The following is an 18,246-nucleotide window of genomic DNA, read 5'->3' on the forward strand; positions in this document are numbered from 1 at the left end:
TAAAATTAATTGGGATGATTTGGATCCATAACTTAAAATGGAAACAAATCTATGAGGAAACAATTCAACGAAATGTGAAATGAAGAAAGAGAGAGATTTGGTTTGTGTGTGAAAATATACTGAAATTAGGTTCTATTTATAGAGCTAAAAATAATAAAAAATTTAATATAATTTTAATATATTTTTTATAAAGGAAAATTATTATAAAATTTTTTCTATCATAATATATAATACACCAATCAGAATAAAACATGTGGCAAAAGGAGATAAAAGGAGAGAGGTGTGACCTGGGGCGGCAGAACTCCCAGGTCATGCAATATGCGTGACTTTCCATTTAATTTTAATTGCCAAGAGTTTTGTCCTATATGCGTGACCTTGAATGAAAGTCACCGTTGTTGCTGGTCTAAAGACAAAGGATCATTTCTCGAGACAACAAATAAATCAATTTCAATGCCAACATGTGTCAACTGTACATTTGCACTTCGAGAAATATTCTAACGGAATTTAGTTAAAGAATATCTTTGAAGATATGGGTCAGGCCACGTCACCTCTACACATAATACACGTGAATATTTGAAAAGATGACTGTGTCCTTCAACATAAAGAAGATCATACTTGAAAGAACGAAAATACCCCTCTGTGCAGAGAGCTGGAAAGATGATTTTACCCTTAGCTAGCGGGCAATTTGAACATAAGAGCAAGCTTAAGCGATTTCACATGTTCACTATTCTTTTGTTTCTAGAAATTCGACTTTCAATTTTAGATTAATTATCACAACAAATCTGAATAACAAGTCTGATTATTCGTGTTATGTATTTAGTTTTGATGTTGAGATAAAAAATTCTTATTAAAATTTTATCAATCTTGTGAGGTTGGCCCATTTCTCATTTACCCCTCCCCCCCCCTTTTTCTTTTCTTTTATCTGGGCCAACATTAGGGCCCAGAACCGAGCCCAATCCCTAACCCTAGCCCAATTCCCTCTCTGATATACCCCACCAGCCCCACTCTCTCTCAAACTTCACTCAGCGCCGCTTCCCTTACCCTAATTCTCTCTCTCCCCGACTCCTCACCTCCTCCACCTTCCCACCGCCCTTTTGCCTTGGTTTCTCCATCGCCTTCAATGGCTTTTTCCCCCCCTCCCGTTGCTGCTGCTCTCCTTTATATCCCTGATTCTCTCTCATATAGGGATAACCGTAGTATCAAAGTGTGAGAGGCTCTGCTATTCCTTTCAAATCTGTGGTTACTTCTTTGATAGTACGGGATTCCCTGTGTGGGTGTTGGTATCACCGGGCTTTCCTATTCACCGGAGCCCTATTTGGTGGTTACCTGAGAGGACTTGAGCCATTAGAGTTCTGATTTCTGGCTCCTACTGTTGGTGGCTCTGCTGGGCTGAGATCTGTGAAGCCGCTCCTCTATCCATCTCTTGGCCTTGATCATTCTGCTGCCGGAAGAGTTGCTGAGTACAAGGGGAATATCTGAGCCCCACCGTGTCCCGAGGACACCTTTTCCCCTCTCTCTGAACTCTCTCTTCCTTTCCTCTTCTTTCCTGTACTTGTATCTCTTTTACTCTCTTTTTTTCTCCCTTGTGCAGATCTGAAGAGAATAAAGAATGAGAAGTTGTGGAAGTGAAGAAGAAGAAGAACGTGCAGAGAAGATAAGTGAAGATCTGACCAAGAAGAAGAAGAAGAAGAAGAAGATTAAAGGTGCTTGAGCACGAGTGGGGAAGACAGGAGGTTCGGGAAACAAGAGGTGTAATCCTGGCTAGGCAAAGATACCCAACAGTGGTATCAGAGCCACGGTGACCTAGCCAGGGCACCCTCCGAACACATCTTACCCACCCCGCCGCCCTTTGGCTGCGCCAATTCGCTCCCGACGAGCAAGGAAATGGGTAAGTCCAGCTCTTTCTCCTGAAGAGTTTGGCTCTAGTAAATCGGCTGAAACCCTAGCTCCTAGATCTAGGTTTGGTTCAAGGTGCTGCTTTTCTTTTCTTTTTTGGTGTCTTGCGTTCCTGTGTTTTGTGTGCTTCCGCTTTGCTTAATCCAGCTGACCCTTGGTATTCCAAACCAAGTCCGGACCTTACTGCTACGGTCCAGTTCATCTGGATTCTCCTTTAAAGGAGTCTCCTCGTGCGAGTATCCTGGATAGCTTTAAGGGAAGGGTCTGTCAAGATTGGATGTGTGATTTGTGTGTTCAAATCGTGTGTTTTCTGCTGATATGCGAAGTTCTGCTTGTTCTCTGTGTTAACTCTTGTTGAAATTGTCTTCTGTGGAGTTGTTGACTTAGAAAAGTCATCTGGAACCTCTAGGGTGACCAGTGTGACCCTTGCTCCACAGATAAATCTGTGCTGAGATCTGGGCTCTCCACTGCTCTGTAACCTTAAGTGGTTTCCCAGGTCTGTATTGACCTGACCTGTGTTTCTCTGTGGTCTTGTCCTTTGTGCTTGTCTGCCTGCTTGTCTCATCTGCATTAATCATGAACAACATGCATGTTGTGTCATTCAATGGCAGAGATGATTTTCAGGACTCGAAAATCAAGATAGAATGCATTTTGGTTAAAGAAAAGGTTAAAAGGGCTATAACCACTAAAATTGATGAGTCAGTTACTGATGCTCGGATGCATGAAATGAATGACAATGCAAGAGCCACAATCTTGCTGAATTTGTGTAGTTCTGTGGTCAGGAAAGTGTCACACCATGCTTGTGCTAAAGATTTGTGGGATGACTTGAATGCTATATATGTTGGACCCTCTGAAGTGTCAACTTGGTCTTTGCAAAATCAGTTCATGTCTTTTCAAATGGATTCTTCAAAAGATGTTGATACCAACATGGAAAATTTCAATAAACTGCTCCATGATTTAAAACTTGCTGGAGATGACTCCATTGAAAAGTATGCTCCCCAGATTCTTTTAAACTCCATACCTGAGCCTTTTGTTGAAGTAAAATCTGCTTTAAAATATGGTGGTGCTAAAGTCACTTGTGATATGATCATTAATGGGCTTAAGTCTAAGGAAAGTGAGCTTAAAATGGCTAAGTCAAAACCTATGCATGGTGAGATCTTGTATGTCAACAAGAATCAACCCCAGAGTTTCAATAGAGGTCAGAACTTTGAAAATCCTAAGGACACAAGATCTGATAACCAGAAAGGTGAGAATAGGGGTCAAAGTCAGAACCAAAACAATGACCAAAAGCCTAGGAAAGTTTGCTGGAATTGTGGGAAACTTGTACATTTTATAAATAGATGCAAGCTCCCTAAGAAGAAAAGGCAATTTGTCCCTGAAGAGTCTAATCAAAATGCCAACAATGTGTATGAGGATGACTGTGTATACATGATGCATGATTATGACTTTCAGTTCATCAGTTACTCTAATGCTATTTCAAAAACCATGAGTTCCAGTGAATGGCTCATTGATTCTGGCTGTACTTTTCATGTCACTCCTTTTGAGCATATGTTTCATAATCTTCAACCTGTTAAATCAGGACATGTGGCCTTAGCTAATGGGCAGAACTGTGAGATCATGGGGAAGGGTTATGTGTGCTTAAAATTTGAAAATGGAAAGTGTCTCACTTTAACTGAAGTCAGATTTGTTCCCAACTTGAAGTTTAGTTTGTTGTTTGTGTCTCAAATTGCTGATAACATGATAACTGGATCTGTTGATCATTTGAGTTTTCAATTCAAGAAGGATTCTGTGCCTTACTTTTCTGCACTTAGAAAGTGTAACTTGTATGTTGTGCATGCTGAGTCTGTACCTTTACATGTTGCAAATGTGGTTCATGATGATAAGTCTGCACTTTGGCATGCTAGACTAGGTCATATGAGTAATAAAGGCATGGAGATTTTAAAAAGGGCAGGGTCTTTTGGGAATGACAAAGTTTCTGGCATATCTTTCTGTAAACCATGCACTTTTGGAAAACATCATAAGTCTGCATTTGCTACATCTGTTCCTTATCCAAGAAAGCATATTAGCACTGAAATTCTTGAGTATTTGCATGCTGATGTCTAGGGCCCTGCTAAGGTGCCCACCCATGGTGGAAATATGTATTTCTTATCTGTTATTGATGACTTTTCCAGAAAAACTTGGGTATTTCTCATGAAGAACAAGTCTGATGTGTTTGACAAACTTTCAAAATGGGCTAATGAAATTCAAAATCAAACCAGAAAAAGGATTAAGTGCATCAGGACTGATAATGGCCTTGAATTTTGCAATCATTCCATGGATAATTGGTGTTCTGAATTAGGCATCATCAGGCATAAGTCAGTCCCTTACACTCCACAGCAGAATGGAGTTGTTGAAAGAATGAATAGGACTCTCCTTGAGAGAGTTAGGAGCTTACTTGTTGCATCTGGTCTTTCCAAATTTTTTTGAGGTGAAGCACTTATGACTACTGTTTATTTGATTAACAGATCCCCCTCTGTCCCCTTACTTGGCAAACTACCTGAGTCTGTTTTCTATTATAAGCCTGTGTGTTTAAATCATTTGAAAGTGTTTGGGTGTGCTGCCTATGTTCATCAGAATGTTGGGAAACTAGAACCTAGAGCTAAGAAATGCATATTCCTTGAGTATCCTGAAGGAGTTAAAGGGTATAGGTTATGGGATAAATCTGTGCCTGGATTTAAAACTTGTATTACCAGAGATGTCTCTTTCAATGAGTTGAGTTTCCCATGTTTACTGGAACCCTCACATTCTGCTGCTCCAAGTGAGGTGGAGAACTTGACTACTTTTGATCATGCAAGATATAAATTTATGTTCACTCCTGTGATTTCTTTTGAGGTGGAAGCTCAACCAAACACTGAACCCCCTCATGTCCCTGACCCTGTTGTTCAGCTTGAACCTGTTGTGAATGAACATGTTGTGCCTGAACCTGCCCAAAATGATGTGCATGTGAATGAAAACTTGGATAATTACTTGCTTGCTAGAGATAGGGAAAGGAGACATGTGAGGCAGCCTGCTAGGTTTGATGACTATAATCTGTCCATGTATGCTTTTAATGTGTTTAATAATGTGGATCATACTGAACCTTGCTCCTATTCTGAGGCTGTCAATTCAGAAGAATCTGATAAGTGGTTAACTGCTATGGAATCTGAAATGAACTCTTTGCATGGCAACAATACTTGGATTTTGGTTCCTAAACCTGCTGATTGCTCTATTATTGAATGCAAATGGTTGTTTAAGATTAAAAATAAGGTGGACTGACTCAACCAAAAACACCTAACGGATGGACTCGAATTTATACGAGGTCGTCCTAGGGCGGTAAGGTGACTCAAGTCGTCTCTCAAGGAAGGCTTAGCAGGGCTTTAACTGTGCTACTCACAAGAAACAGAAAGGAAACCTAAACATTCTAATCGGGTAATTGGGTCTGACACTCTCTCCGATTAACTAGCGCATAATAGAAATAAAGCAGTAGAATTATATAGGCGAGAAATAAATATGAAGCAATAGATCAAGCATAATAACTAGGGTTCTAAGCTAATTAATCTAGAAGCGATAAATAACCTAAAAACGTAAAGCAATATTTATCTAGGCGCGTAAAGAAACAATTATCTAGGTGATGAAAACATCAAAAGCATAAATCAAATATCATTATCTAAGTGCTTGATTATCTAGGCAATGCAATAACAAGAAAGCTTGTAAAGATTAACTAATCAAAATGAAGAACTTACAATCGATTCAATGAAATCAACGATCTAGCGGAATCCACAAGTATCTAGAATGTTTCTATCTAACTAAACTAAGGGAAAAAGCATAAAATCGCAGATGGAGGCTGCTGGGGTCGAGAGTTGTCTTCAAAACCCTAAAAATCGGATTTTATAGGGTGAAAACGTAACTGCCGGATTTGCACAGGGGCGGCGGCCGCCGTGGACGGCGACCGCCGTGGTACGGCGGCGCCGTCCCCCCCTTTCGGCTTTTTCTTGAATCTGTGGTACATGGGCTGGTTTATGGCTGGCGGCGCCCGCCGTGACACGGCGGCGCTGTGGACGGCGGCCGCCGTGGGGCGGCGGCGCTGTGGACGGCGGCCGCCGTGGGAGCCTTTCGCTGATCTTCTCTCCAAGCAATGCACGGCCCGCGCCGTGGGGCCGCGGCCGCCGTCTCGACCGCCTAGCGGCGGCGGCCGTGAGCCTGACTCCAAAAATTGCTCGAAATGATGCCAAACCGCTCATCAACTCCCGAATCCTGCACACGACAGTAGTACACCCAAAAAGTCATCGAGCACGTGCAAAATAAATCACAAAGGTACGAAACGAGCTCGAATGCGCAGCAGGAAAACTCACAAAATCATCACAAAATAGGGCTAAACAACCCCCCCACACTTAATTCCTTGCTTGTCCTCAAGCAACAATCACAACATCGACAGAAAATCCTCCAGCGATTCTTCTCACCAAGCAAACACAACCAATCCAGGTCTTTCAAAATATCGAAGTCCCCAATCGGGTGTTCAAAGTTAAGGTTTAAAATGCAACAACAAGATGATACAACTCAATCCGATCAGACCCAGTTCTCCGCTAGGGGTGAATTTCCTAATGCAATTTCCTTTATAATCATATCTCATCCTTTTTCACATTCTTACATTTTTTTTTCACATTTCACTTTCTCTTTTTTTTGGGGGGGGGTCAAGTTATTTTCGCTCTCAATAGACGGGCCATAATTCACGAGATTGAACTTTTGGAGGTGATCCAAAATATTCTCGTGTGGTTTCCCATGCTCATAATGAAGCCATTAGAGGAGCAGAGACCCAGATCTATCAAAAACTCAACAACCAACCAAACAATTCAACACAGAGAATGATATTAGGAATTTGCACTGAAAACACTCCCCCTAGTTTCTACCGGACAAATCACGTCAAAAATTGCTCATCAGGGTGTTGCACCAAAACCTTAAACTAATTACACTTCATTGGGAACAAATCAATCAAGAAAAACGAGGGTAACAAACAACCAAGACACAATCCAGAATCGCCAATGAACCACTATCAACATGCGATGCACTTAAAAACAAGCAAGAAAACAAGGCAAGGGGACCATTCGCCCCAACACAAGAAAGCCCAAGGACACAACAAGAAGACACCCACAGGATTTACAAATACCAACAAACGCCCCCCCCCCCCACACTTAAAATCTGGCACTGTCCTCAGTGCAAACAAAAAGAGGGGTGAAAGAGGAAACTTCCCAAAATACCGATCCAGTGGTGAGTCTGTAGTGTCCCACAATGTCTGCCTCTCTCTCGTCCAAAGAACAAGCAGTCTCCAACACAACAACCTGCACCAAACAACAAAAGCAACAACACAAGACACAAACAAAACGAAAGAAAAACGAAACAAGAAGAAGCAAGAAAACATGGGTTGCCTCCCATGCAGCGCTAGTTTTTAAGTCGCCAGCCCGACTAAGAGAAACCCTTAACCAAAATCCGATTGAAGCTCCAGCTGCCTTAGCGCCCTTGTAAACACATCTTCTTGAATTGCAGCTGCGAGTCCTCCAAATGAGTCCTCTATACTCATATCCTGGAATGGCCCTCTATCCACACATCCAACGGGATTGAGTGACTCAACCTCATCAAGCTTCTCTTCCAATAGCAAAGCACACAGCAGGCCCTGCTCTTTATCATCTTCCTCTTGCAGCTTTTCCAGCAATTCCTGCTCAATGGCAGCCTCATCCTGCAGGTTAGCAAGGAATTCCTCCACGATCTCGTCCTCCTCCTGCAGCTGATTAAGGAATTCCTGCACAAAATAGTTCTCATCCAAAGCATCAAAAGCTTCAACATAAGAGCAGGTTTGAATTAAGCGAGTGGGGGTAGTAGGTTTTTGATCAAAAACAGAGAAAGTTACCGCTCTACCTGCCCCTACCATACTTACAGTTCCCGTACCCACATCGATGCGAGTGCGGGTGGTAGCCATAAAGGGTCGACCAAGTAGCACGAGATGCCCATTCTCGCCTCTAATCCCTTTTCCCTCATCAAGTACAACAAAATCAGTGAAAACACTAATCCCCCTCACGACCACCTCAACATCCTCAACAAGGCCTCGTGGGCTGCTAATGGAGCCGTCAGCTAGCTCTATCTTAATGTTCGTGCATTTCAGCTCTTTATTTCCCAACCTCTCAAAAATATCAAGCGGCATCAAATTGACTGCCGCGCCCAAATCAAGCATTCCCAAAACCTTTTCAACCCCACCTAAGCTAATATCAAAAATAAAACTACCTGGATCTCCTTGCTTGGGTGGTGGCTGTTCTGGTGCAACAGTGACAGGTGGCAGCGGCTCACTGGGGCATTTAGTAGCCTTGATTTCTTGCACGGCTTTGCTTCTCCAATTCCCCGTGGTTATTGGGGCAGTTTCTTTGATTACCGCCACGGCATGCGCTTGATGCGGCTGTTTGTCCTGGTTTAGGAACTTCCCAGTTGGCTGTTCTTGCTGCAGCTGATTCAGGGCTCCTGTAAGTTGCCCAACTGTAGTCTCGAGACGCTTGATGGTAGCACTCTGAGACTCCATGTTCTGTTTGGTCATCTCCATGAAAGACTGCATGGTGTCCTCGAGAGACGGCTTCTGCGGTTGAGCTTGCCTCTGAAACTGTTGGGGAGCATTCTGGTATTGCTGCTGCTGCTGCTGCTGAAAATTCCCTTGTTGCATAGGAAACTGTTGATACTGCTGATACTGCGGGGGCTGCTGTTGCTGATAAGCTTGAGTGTAGTTCTGCTGCTGAGCTCTCCAACCCGAGTTGGAATTTTGTTGCCCTTGATTAAACACGGGCCTCTGTTCAAATTGAGGCCTCCCCGGATAGCTCTGAGCAGCATAGACCTCTGCTTCTCCTTCAGGTGTGCATTCCCCCATGCGATGGCACGCGTTGGTTCCATGACCAAAATCGCCACATATGCCACATCTTTCTGCTAGTGGCGCATGAACTGGTGGAGCCTTCACCTGGTTCATCGTGAGGTGTTGTACTTGCCTCATCAGGTCCGCTACTTGCTTCTGAAGCTCATTGTTGGGAGCTACTGCATTGGCTTCAACCCTCCTTCCTCTAACTGATTTCTGTTGAGAACTCGCGGCAAGTGTTTCGAAAATCCCTTTGAGCTCATCAGCTGTCTTCCGGGCAATGTTGCCCCCTGCTGTACTGTCCACCATAAACTGTGCCGTCTGGATCAATCCGTCATAGAAGAACTGCATCAACATGACGGGTGCTAGCTGGTGCTGCGGGCACTGGCGGAGGAGCTCTTGGAATCTCTCCCAAGCCTCGTGGAGAGGCTCGTCAGCTCCTTGCATGAAGTTCATTATTTGGCTCCTAATCTCTTGAGTCTTGTGATTAGGGTAGTACTTGGGCATGAACTTCTCACACGCCTCTCCCCATGTAGTGATGGAGTTCGGCGGCAGGGACAGCAACCACGTTCTCGCCCGGTCCTTGAGTGCGTAGGGTAAGCACTTGAGTCTCAACTGATCCTCGGTGAGTTCCAGCAGTGGGAAGGTCTGCACTTGGGTGCAGAAATCACGGATGAACTGCAAGGCGTCCTCACTGGGCATCCCATAAAAGAGCGGCAACAGGTTTGAATCATTGGGCTTCAGATTATAATTCCGGACCGCCGTGGGAAACACTATCGCATAAGTGCTAGTGGTCCCAATAACTGGCCTGGAAAAATCTCCCATGTACTGGACATTCTGCTCCGCCATTGCTTCTTGGTCAGGATTAGGCCGAGCTTCTTCTTCTTCTTCTTCAGAATGCACTGAAGGCGTCTCCTCCACGGCTTCCAGGATGGGATCGGAAGTAATTCTCTCTTCACAGTTTTCCTCTTGAAACTGTGATTCCACAGGGTTCCTCGAACTGGACTCGGACTCCTCCTCCAGGCTTGAAAGGACCTCACGAGGTCGGTGAATGTTGTCAAAGTAAGGCACTAGCTTTCTCTTCAAGCTACGGCGACCTTGCATACACAACACTAACAAACCAAATCAAACGCACCGGAGGGAGAAAAAATAACCGAGTCAAAAGAAATAAACAAAAATAAACACGGAAAACAATGCAACACAATCAAATGCCTAAAGCCCTCCCCGGCAACGGCGCCAAAATTTGACTCAACCAAAAACACCTAACGGATGGACTCGAATTTATACGAGGTCGTCCTAGGGCGGTAAGGTGACTCAAGTCGTCTCTCAAGGAAGGCTTAGCAGGGCTTTAACTGTGCTACTCACAAGAAACAGAAAGGAAACCTAAACATTCTAATCGGGTAATTGGGTCTGACACTCTCTCCGATTAACTAGCGCATAATAGAAATAAAGCAGTAGAATTATATAGGCGAGAAATAAATATGAAGCAATAGATCAAGCATAATAACTAGGGTTCTAAGCTAATTAATCTAGAAGCGATAAATAACCTAAAAACGTAAAGCAATATTTATCTAGGCGCGTAAAGAAACAATTATCTAGGTGATGAAAACATCAAAAGCATAAATCAAATATCATTATCTAAGTGCTTGATTATCTAGGCAATGCAATAACAAGAAAGCTTGTAAAGATTAACTAATCAAAATGAAGAACTTACAATCGATTCAATGAAATCAACGATCTAGCGGAATCCACAAGTATCTAGAATGTTTCTATCTAACTAAACTAAGGGAAAAAGCATAAAATCGCAGATGGAGGCTGCTGGGGTCGAGAGTTGTCTTCAAAACCCTAAAAATCGGATTTTATAGGGTGAAAACGTAACTGCCGGATTTGCACAGGGGCGGCGGCCGCCGTGAGGCGGCGGCGACGTGGACGGCGGCCGCCGTGGTACGGCGGCGCCGTCCCCCCCTTTCAGCCTTTTCTTGAATCTGTGGTACATGGGCTGGTTTATGGCTGGCGGCGCCCGCCGTGACACGGCGGTGCTGTGGACGGCGGCCGCCGTGGGGCGGCGGCGCTGTGGACGGCGGCCGCCGTGGGGCGGCGCCGCCGTGGGAGCCTTTCGCTGATCTTCTCTCCAAGCAATGCACGGCCCACGCCGTGGGGCCGCGGCCGCCGTCTCGACCGCCTAGCGGCGGCGGCCGTGAGCCTGACTCCAAAAATTGCTCGAAATGATGCCAAACCGCTCATCAACTCCCGAATCCTGCACACGACAGTAGTACACCCAAAAAGTCATCGAGCACGTGCAAAATAAATCACAAAGGTACGAAACGAGCTCGAATGCGCAGCAGGAAAACTCACAAAATCATCACAAAATAGGGCTAAACATGGACCATGTCAGGTACAAAGCCAGGCTTGTTGCTAAAGGTTTTACTCAAAAAGAGGGCATTGATTACAATGAAATATTTGCTCCCGTTGTGAAATTTACTACTGTGCGCATCATGCTTGCTCTCTATGCTCATTTCAACTGGGAATTGAAACAAATGGATGTCACTACTGCCTTCTTGCATGGTGAACTTGAAAATGATATCTATATGAAGCAGCCTGAGGGTTTTGTTGATAAGAACTTTCCTGATCATGTGTGTCTTCTCAAAAAGTCTTTATATGGTTTAAAACAGTCTCCTAGACAATGGAATTTGAAATTTGACCAATGCATGAAAAGTTTGAACTTTGTTAGGAGCAGCTTTGATCATTGCTTGTATCATTTGAATGGTGAGTCTCCTGTGTTCCTGCTTTTATATGTTGATAATATGCTCATACTTGGTCCTTGTTTGAAAACCATACAGCATGTTCAGAAATGTTTATGTGATATGTTTGATATGAAAGATTTAGGGGATGCCAAGAAAATCCTAGGCATGAGTATAGAAAGAAACAGGGAGAATTGTACTCTTTTGCTGCATCAATCTGATTATGTGAAGCAAGTTCTGCATAAGTTCAACATGTTTAATTGTAATCATGTCAATGTGCCTCTTGGATCCCATTTTGAGTTAAGCAAGAAACAATGCCCCACCTCTGACTCTGATCTTGAAGAAATGAGAAATATTCCTTATGCTAATGCTATAGGCTCTGTTATGTACCTGATGATTAGTACTAGGCCTGATATTGCATATGTTGTTTCTTGTTTAAGTAGATACATGTCAAATCCCGGTCTCCCTCACTGGGAAGCAATGAAATGGCTCTTTAGATATCTGAAATCTACTATGGATCATGGTCTGCTCTTCTCTAAGTCAGGAAATGGTATTAAATGTGTTGGTTATGTGGATTCCAATTATGCTAATGACAGGGATAATAGGAAGTCTACTATTTCTTATGTGTTTACTTTATGTTATGCATGCATAAGTTGGAAGTCTCAGTTACAAGGCATTGTGGCCTTATCTACTACTGAATCTGAGTACATTGCAGCTACTGAAGCTGTAAAGGAGGCTATTTGGTTAAGTGGTGTGCTATCTGAGATTAAGTTTGTTGATGATAAACCTGTGCTCTTCTCTGATAGTCAATCTGCTATACAGTTGTGCAAAAATCCTGTCTTCCATGATATAACAAAACACATTGATGCTAGGTATCACTTTATCAGAGATGTTGTGGAAAAGGGTGATGTGATCCTGAACAAGATTCCCTCTGAATTCAATCCTGCAGATATGGGCACTAAGTGTCTACCAGTTGCAAAGTTGGAATCTTGCAAGGGGACCTTGAACATTGGTCCTGGGTGATTTCCCAGCTCTTGTGTGTGGCAAGTTCAGCCTTTGTGGCTGCTTGTTCTTTCTTGTTTCCTTCTTGACTGTTGTCTATGTGCTGTCTGTTGTGTCTGCTTCTGTTCTCTGCTTGTCTATCGTTTGCTTTCTCTTTGTTCTGTTTGTGTGTGCTTGCCTTGCTTTGCTCTGGTCTCTTGTGTGTCTGCTCTGTCCTTGTTGTTTGCCTCTTGTTTTGTTTGTCTCTACTGTTTGTGTCTTGTGTGGGGTTGCTTTCTTATTGTTTGAGTCTTGTTGTGTCTTCAATGATAACCTTATGGTTTGAGAAATGGTGATTTCCCTTGGGCTGGTCTCTAGTGTAGAGATTGAGTTAAATATGCATAATATTTCTCTCACCCTCTCTTGTCTTGACTTTGTGGCAGATAAGGGTAAAAATGGGGGCTGTGATGACAACTCCAACTCAATGGCTGGCCCTTCCATGGTGACTAAATGATCAATGTGCCAAAGGTGGATATGTGAGGTTGGCCCATTTCTCATTTACCCCCCCCCCTTTTTCTTTTCTTTTGTCTGGGCCAACTTTAGGGCCCAGAACCGAGCTCAATCCCTAACCATAGCCCATTTCCCTCTCTGATATACCCCACCAGCCCCACTCTCTCTCTCACTTCACTCAGCGCCGCTTCCCTAACCCTAATTCTCTCTCTCCCCGACTCCTCACCTCCTCCACCTTCCCACCGCTCTTTTGCCTTGGTTTCTCCATCGCCTTCAATGGCTTTCCCCCCCCCCCTCTCCCGTTGCTGCTGCTCTCCTTTATATCCCTGATGCTCTCTCATATGGGGATAGCCGTAGTATCAAAGTGTGAGAGGCTCTGCTATTCCTTTCAAATCTGTGGTTACTTCTTTGATAGTACGGGATTCCCTATGTGGGTGTTGGTATCACCGGGTTTTCCTGTTCACCGGAGCTCTGTTTGGTGGTTACCTGAGAGGACTTGAGCCATCGGAGTTCTGATTTCTGGCTCCTGCTGTTGGTGGCTCTGCTGGGCTGAGATCTGTGAAGCCGCTCCTCTATCCATCTCTTGGCCTTGATCATTCTGCTGCCGGAAGAGTTGCTGAGTACAAGGGGAAAATTTGAGCCCCACCGTGTCCCGAGGACACCTTTTCCCCTCTCATGGAACTCTCTCTTCCTTTCCTCTTCTTTCCTGTACTTGTATCTCTTTTACTCTCTTTTTTTCTCCCTTGTGCAGATCTGAAGAGAAAGAAGAAGGAGAAGCTGTGGAAGTGAAGAAGAAGAAGAACGTGCAAAGAAGAGAAGTGAAGATCTGACCAAGAAGAAGAAGAAGAAGAAGATTAAAGGTGCTTGAGCACGAGTGGGGAAGACAGGAGGTTCGGGAAACAAGAGGTGTAATCCTGGCTAGGCAAAGATACCCAACAAATCTCAATTAAAATTAAAATATAATTAAAACACATACATCCTACACAACCACTCCCTCCGTCCCACTAAAATTGACACACTTGCCTTTTTTGTTTGTCCCACTAGAGTTGACACTTTCCTAAAATGGTATGTGGTCCCTACATTCTCTACACACATAAAATAAGTGCACCCTACTTACTTTACACTCTTAACCATTTATTCTTAATCTCCGTGTCCAACTCAAAAGTGTCAATTCTAGTGGGACGAAGGGAGTATTATTAATTTCTTTAGCAACACTCAGTTTTAAGAAAGTCAGGCAAGTATGTCCAATTAGGCTTTCGGAAAGGAACCGACATCACAAATCATCTAAAAGAGCAAAAGTAACAATATTGATGAAATTGTGTTGTTTCAATCTACAAAATGAAAAATAAAGGCGAGCCATGTAAAGGTACGATCACTATATTCTATAGCTTATCAGAAACAGAGTTAACGCAAGTTTCCCACTTTTCCCGCCGTCGCGCCGCCGCCTAATTTAAAATACATTTTTCCGACGGCCGATGACAGCTTATCTTCCGAAAATGGAGTTGGTTTCCTCAATTCATGAATTCTCTTAACGTGTGGGGTGGGCCCAAACAACTCTTCATTCTCTCTCTCTCTCGTCCCACTTTCTCATACCATATAATGGTTGCATCTCCACGCGCCGCCGCCATCGTCCCGACTCCTCCGCCGCCATCCCCAACGAAGCCTATTCCTCGTAATTTATTTGACCTATATATCATTACAATGAATTCATGTGAGTCGATTAATTGAGGGTTTAAGAGAAATTGTAAGATTTTGGCATTCCATTTTTTTTTCAAGGAACATTTTGCATTTCATTTAATTGTGAATGATTGTGATATGCCAAATTTTATACCGAGTCAAAATAGATGTGGCAGTCTGTTATTTTGGTTGCATAAAATTTATCTGAAATTTTAATTAGAATCATGTTTGATTGTGATGCAAAATGTAAGTTTAATACTCCCACCGTCCCCGTACAAGTGAGACCTTTTTTTAGACACCGAAATTAAAAAATATATATATATATTATGTGTAAGTGAAAAAGTAAAAAAAACTATTTAAAGAATAAAATTTTTATCCAAAAATGAAAGAGTCTCACTTATGATGGGACCTCTAAAATATAAATAAATCTCACTTATAGTGGAACAAAGAGAGTAATTAATTATGAAATAAATTGGAGTTTATTTTAAAAAAAGTGGAGTTTAACATCTAATTTGTAACATCTGACTGGCACATTAATTATTCCAATTAATAAAAATAACAGTCACATAATCTATTACGTTACGTGACTAAAATTTACTTTTTCTTATTTTGTTTTTAGTTATGAATATTATAGAAATTATTATACCTAAAGAGAGACGAACAGAGAAGACTATAGTTTTTAAATTGCACATAACTATATTACTATATCACTTAAAACATATTTTTACCGGCATAGTATTAAACAACGCTACAAGTCTACAACAGTAAATAATGGGCTCGATTTTATACCTTTTAACCTGCTAACATTTCGACGGAATTAAATACACCTTGCTTTGCACCACCGTGTGCCGGAACTGAAACCCGGGCACCACCGTGAGCGCCACCCTCAAACCTCCGCCCGCCGCCGCGAATACATCGTCGGAGACGTTTTCCATATACACCTCAGAAAACCGCGAATCTTTCTCTACTCGAAATATCCCCACGTCACCATCAAAAGAAAACGCCAAACAATGTAGCAGCCAAACTCTCCTCGACATTTCAGCAAACATCTTGAAGAATTCTGTTTCCGGCAACTCGCCGGCGTTCACCGTTTTCCTCTGGTTCAAATTGCCGCAAAACGAAAATTCCATCTTCGGGTGCACGAAATTAAGGTACCTAGATTTCAAGAATTTCCCGAACAACGAGCTCTGATTGTGTTTGACGAAATGACTCACAGAGACCGACCTCAATTTCTTGAACTCCTCGAAGAAGAAAATCCGGCGTCCCTGCTTTTCGGAATCGATTCTCTCGATTCCGAAAATGGGATCGTCGAAGCCGCTGAAAATCTCTCTACAGACAAATGATTCGAACGCGAAGCCTCTATGATCCCTTTTGCTGAATTTGACGCCGCCGAGAATCGCGTTAACGGCGGCGTCGATATCCCAGTTGGCGGACTCCATATCGCGGATCATCTGTTTGACAAAATGCCTGACAGATTTCAACGCGTAGTTAAGCACAACGACGAAATCATTAACGCTCAAATTATGAAACGACACCGTTTCGAGAACTGAGAAATTTCCGGTAGCATTCATCGTCTTCTCCATTACTCTATTGCTTCGATTAATCTCTTTCAACTTCTCCCGCAGCGAAGAAATCTGCGACGATTTGTGATCAATCTCTCGCTGCATTTTCCTCATCGTGATCTCGTACGTCTTCATCAGCGACTGCTGCTCCTGAATCTCCGCCAGCATCACCACCACGTGCGGCGGCGACGAATCAATCTGGTTCTTCAGAAACCGCCGTTTCAGCTCCGACACCGCGCGCAGCTCGTCGACGACGGCTTGATCCGCCGACTGCACGGCCGCGTCGTCGTAAGGGAGCTGCGCCATTTGCTGCGCGGCGTAGGCTGCCTTCACGGAGGAAACCGCCGCGAAGAGCTTCGCCACGAAAGCTTCCATGGCGGCTCTGTCTCGCAGCTCCGCCATGGCTTCTTCATCGAACAGCTTCGACTCGCAGCATCGCAGCTTTTCCGCCGTGATCGGGATGCAAAATCCGGAATTCGAGCGATTCTTTGTGGATTTTTTGAGGTTCGTTATTTTTGAAAATGTTTTTGCGAATTTGCTTCTTCTTGGAGTTGGGATTGAATCCATTAATTCTTGAAATCTATATATAAAACAAAAGGGAGCTTTTCTTGATCAGAGCATGGAGACTGATGAAACTGGAATTTGAATTTTTTGAATGATGTTTGAGTGTGAAACAAAGGAACAGATTTGAAAAGCAGGTGAAATTGTTTGACTGTTTTGAATGTGGAGATATGAAGATTTAGAAAGGAAGAAGAAATGGAAAAGGAGTTAATTTAAATAAAGAGAGCAATTTGCATGCGCGCAGATGATATACGAAAAATTATGAATTTGAGCATAATTTATTATGGTGGCAAATTTTATTTAAAGGGATGGGGCCACCATTCAGCAGTCTTTAATTTAAACGTTTAAATTATTTGTCATTTTACTTGAAATTGTTTTTTGTTACTTTGCATTCTAACAAGTCGCATAATTTACTTTCACTATAGAGTTTTAGTATCGATAGAGCAGAAACGATCACATGCCCACCGTGGGCAAGCATAACGTGCCCACCAGTGATGTGGCAATTGTAATTAGAGTAAGATTTGCTAATTCTCTTTCCTAATTATAATTGCCACATCACTGGTGGGCACGTTATACTTGCCCACGGTGGGCATGTGATCGTTTCTGATCGATAGAGTATATGTATGTTTTATTAATTTAGTAGTCTTCTTATTTAGCGGGAGTTCCGTGAGAGATGGCCTCCTAAATCAAAATTTCTAAAACGAGTTAAGATTTAAATTCAAAAGTAATTAAATATCATAAAAGATTACAAATGTTGACCTGTAAGACATTCTCATATAAATTCAATTTTGTATATCATCGAATATATGCCAATAATGTATATTTATAATATATTGTACTACTAAAACAACACATTCATTAGATTTTTTTTTTTTGAATAAAACACATTCATTAGATGAAATTTAGTCTTTTGTGAGAGTGAGACAGCCTTAGAGGTCAATATCTATAACTATAAGATTGTGTTGTAAAATGGCTTTTTCCACTCTAAAATAGAACACATGATTGAAGATGGAGTATAGATTCTACCGTAAAACAGAGATAAGTCTATTGTAAATAAACCGGACCTTTAGAGATGCCATAAGACTACAAATAACAAATATAAGATTGGATGAAAGACCAACCACAGTCTCATGAAGACGCAAGAGAGATCGTGAATTAAACACCAACAAAGTTACAAATATGCAATTAAATAAGAATTTGAATTGAATGTTAAGATATATATATATATATATATATATATATATATATATATAGGGTGTGGTTCTAGAGAGAACTACATTATTTGTGAGAACGGGAGAACCATCAAATCTAATGCATTCACTGTAAAAATTAATGCATCCGCTGTTAAAATTAATGCACTCAAAAAAATAAAAATAAAAATGCCCCCTTCAGGATTCGAACCCAGGATCTGCATTCA

At 42.5% G+C, this 18,246-nt stretch overlaps 1 protein-coding gene across 1 annotated transcript; it reads right to left on the reverse strand.

Annotated features, from left to right (window-relative positions):
* Positions 1–14,314: 14,314 nt before the first annotated feature.
* LOC131013534 (protein GRAVITROPIC IN THE LIGHT 1-like) lies at positions 14,315–17,104 on the reverse strand. The gene is made up of 2 exons (XM_057941649.1): positions 15,496–17,104; positions 14,315–14,715 (listed from the first exon to the last, which is right to left on the reverse strand). The coding sequence occupies exon 1, from the start codon at positions 16,833–16,835 to the stop codon at positions 15,507–15,509; it is 1,329 nt and encodes a 442-aa protein (XP_057797632.1). The 5' UTR covers positions 16,836–17,104; the 3' UTR covers positions 14,315–14,715; positions 15,496–15,506.
* Positions 17,105–18,246: the final 1,142 nt, after the last annotated feature.

Source organism: Salvia miltiorrhiza, chromosome 2 (assembly GCF_028751815.1).
Source record: "Salvia miltiorrhiza cultivar Shanhuang (shh) chromosome 2, IMPLAD_Smil_shh, whole genome shotgun sequence".
In the NCBI taxonomy this organism is placed as follows: Eukaryota; Viridiplantae; Streptophyta; class Magnoliopsida; order Lamiales; family Lamiaceae; genus Salvia; species Salvia miltiorrhiza.

Coding starts and splice junctions, on each gene's coding strand:
- LOC131013534 (XM_057941649.1), bottom strand. CDS start 16,835: ATGGATTCAATCCCAACTCCAAGAAGAAGCAAATTCGCAAAAACATTT.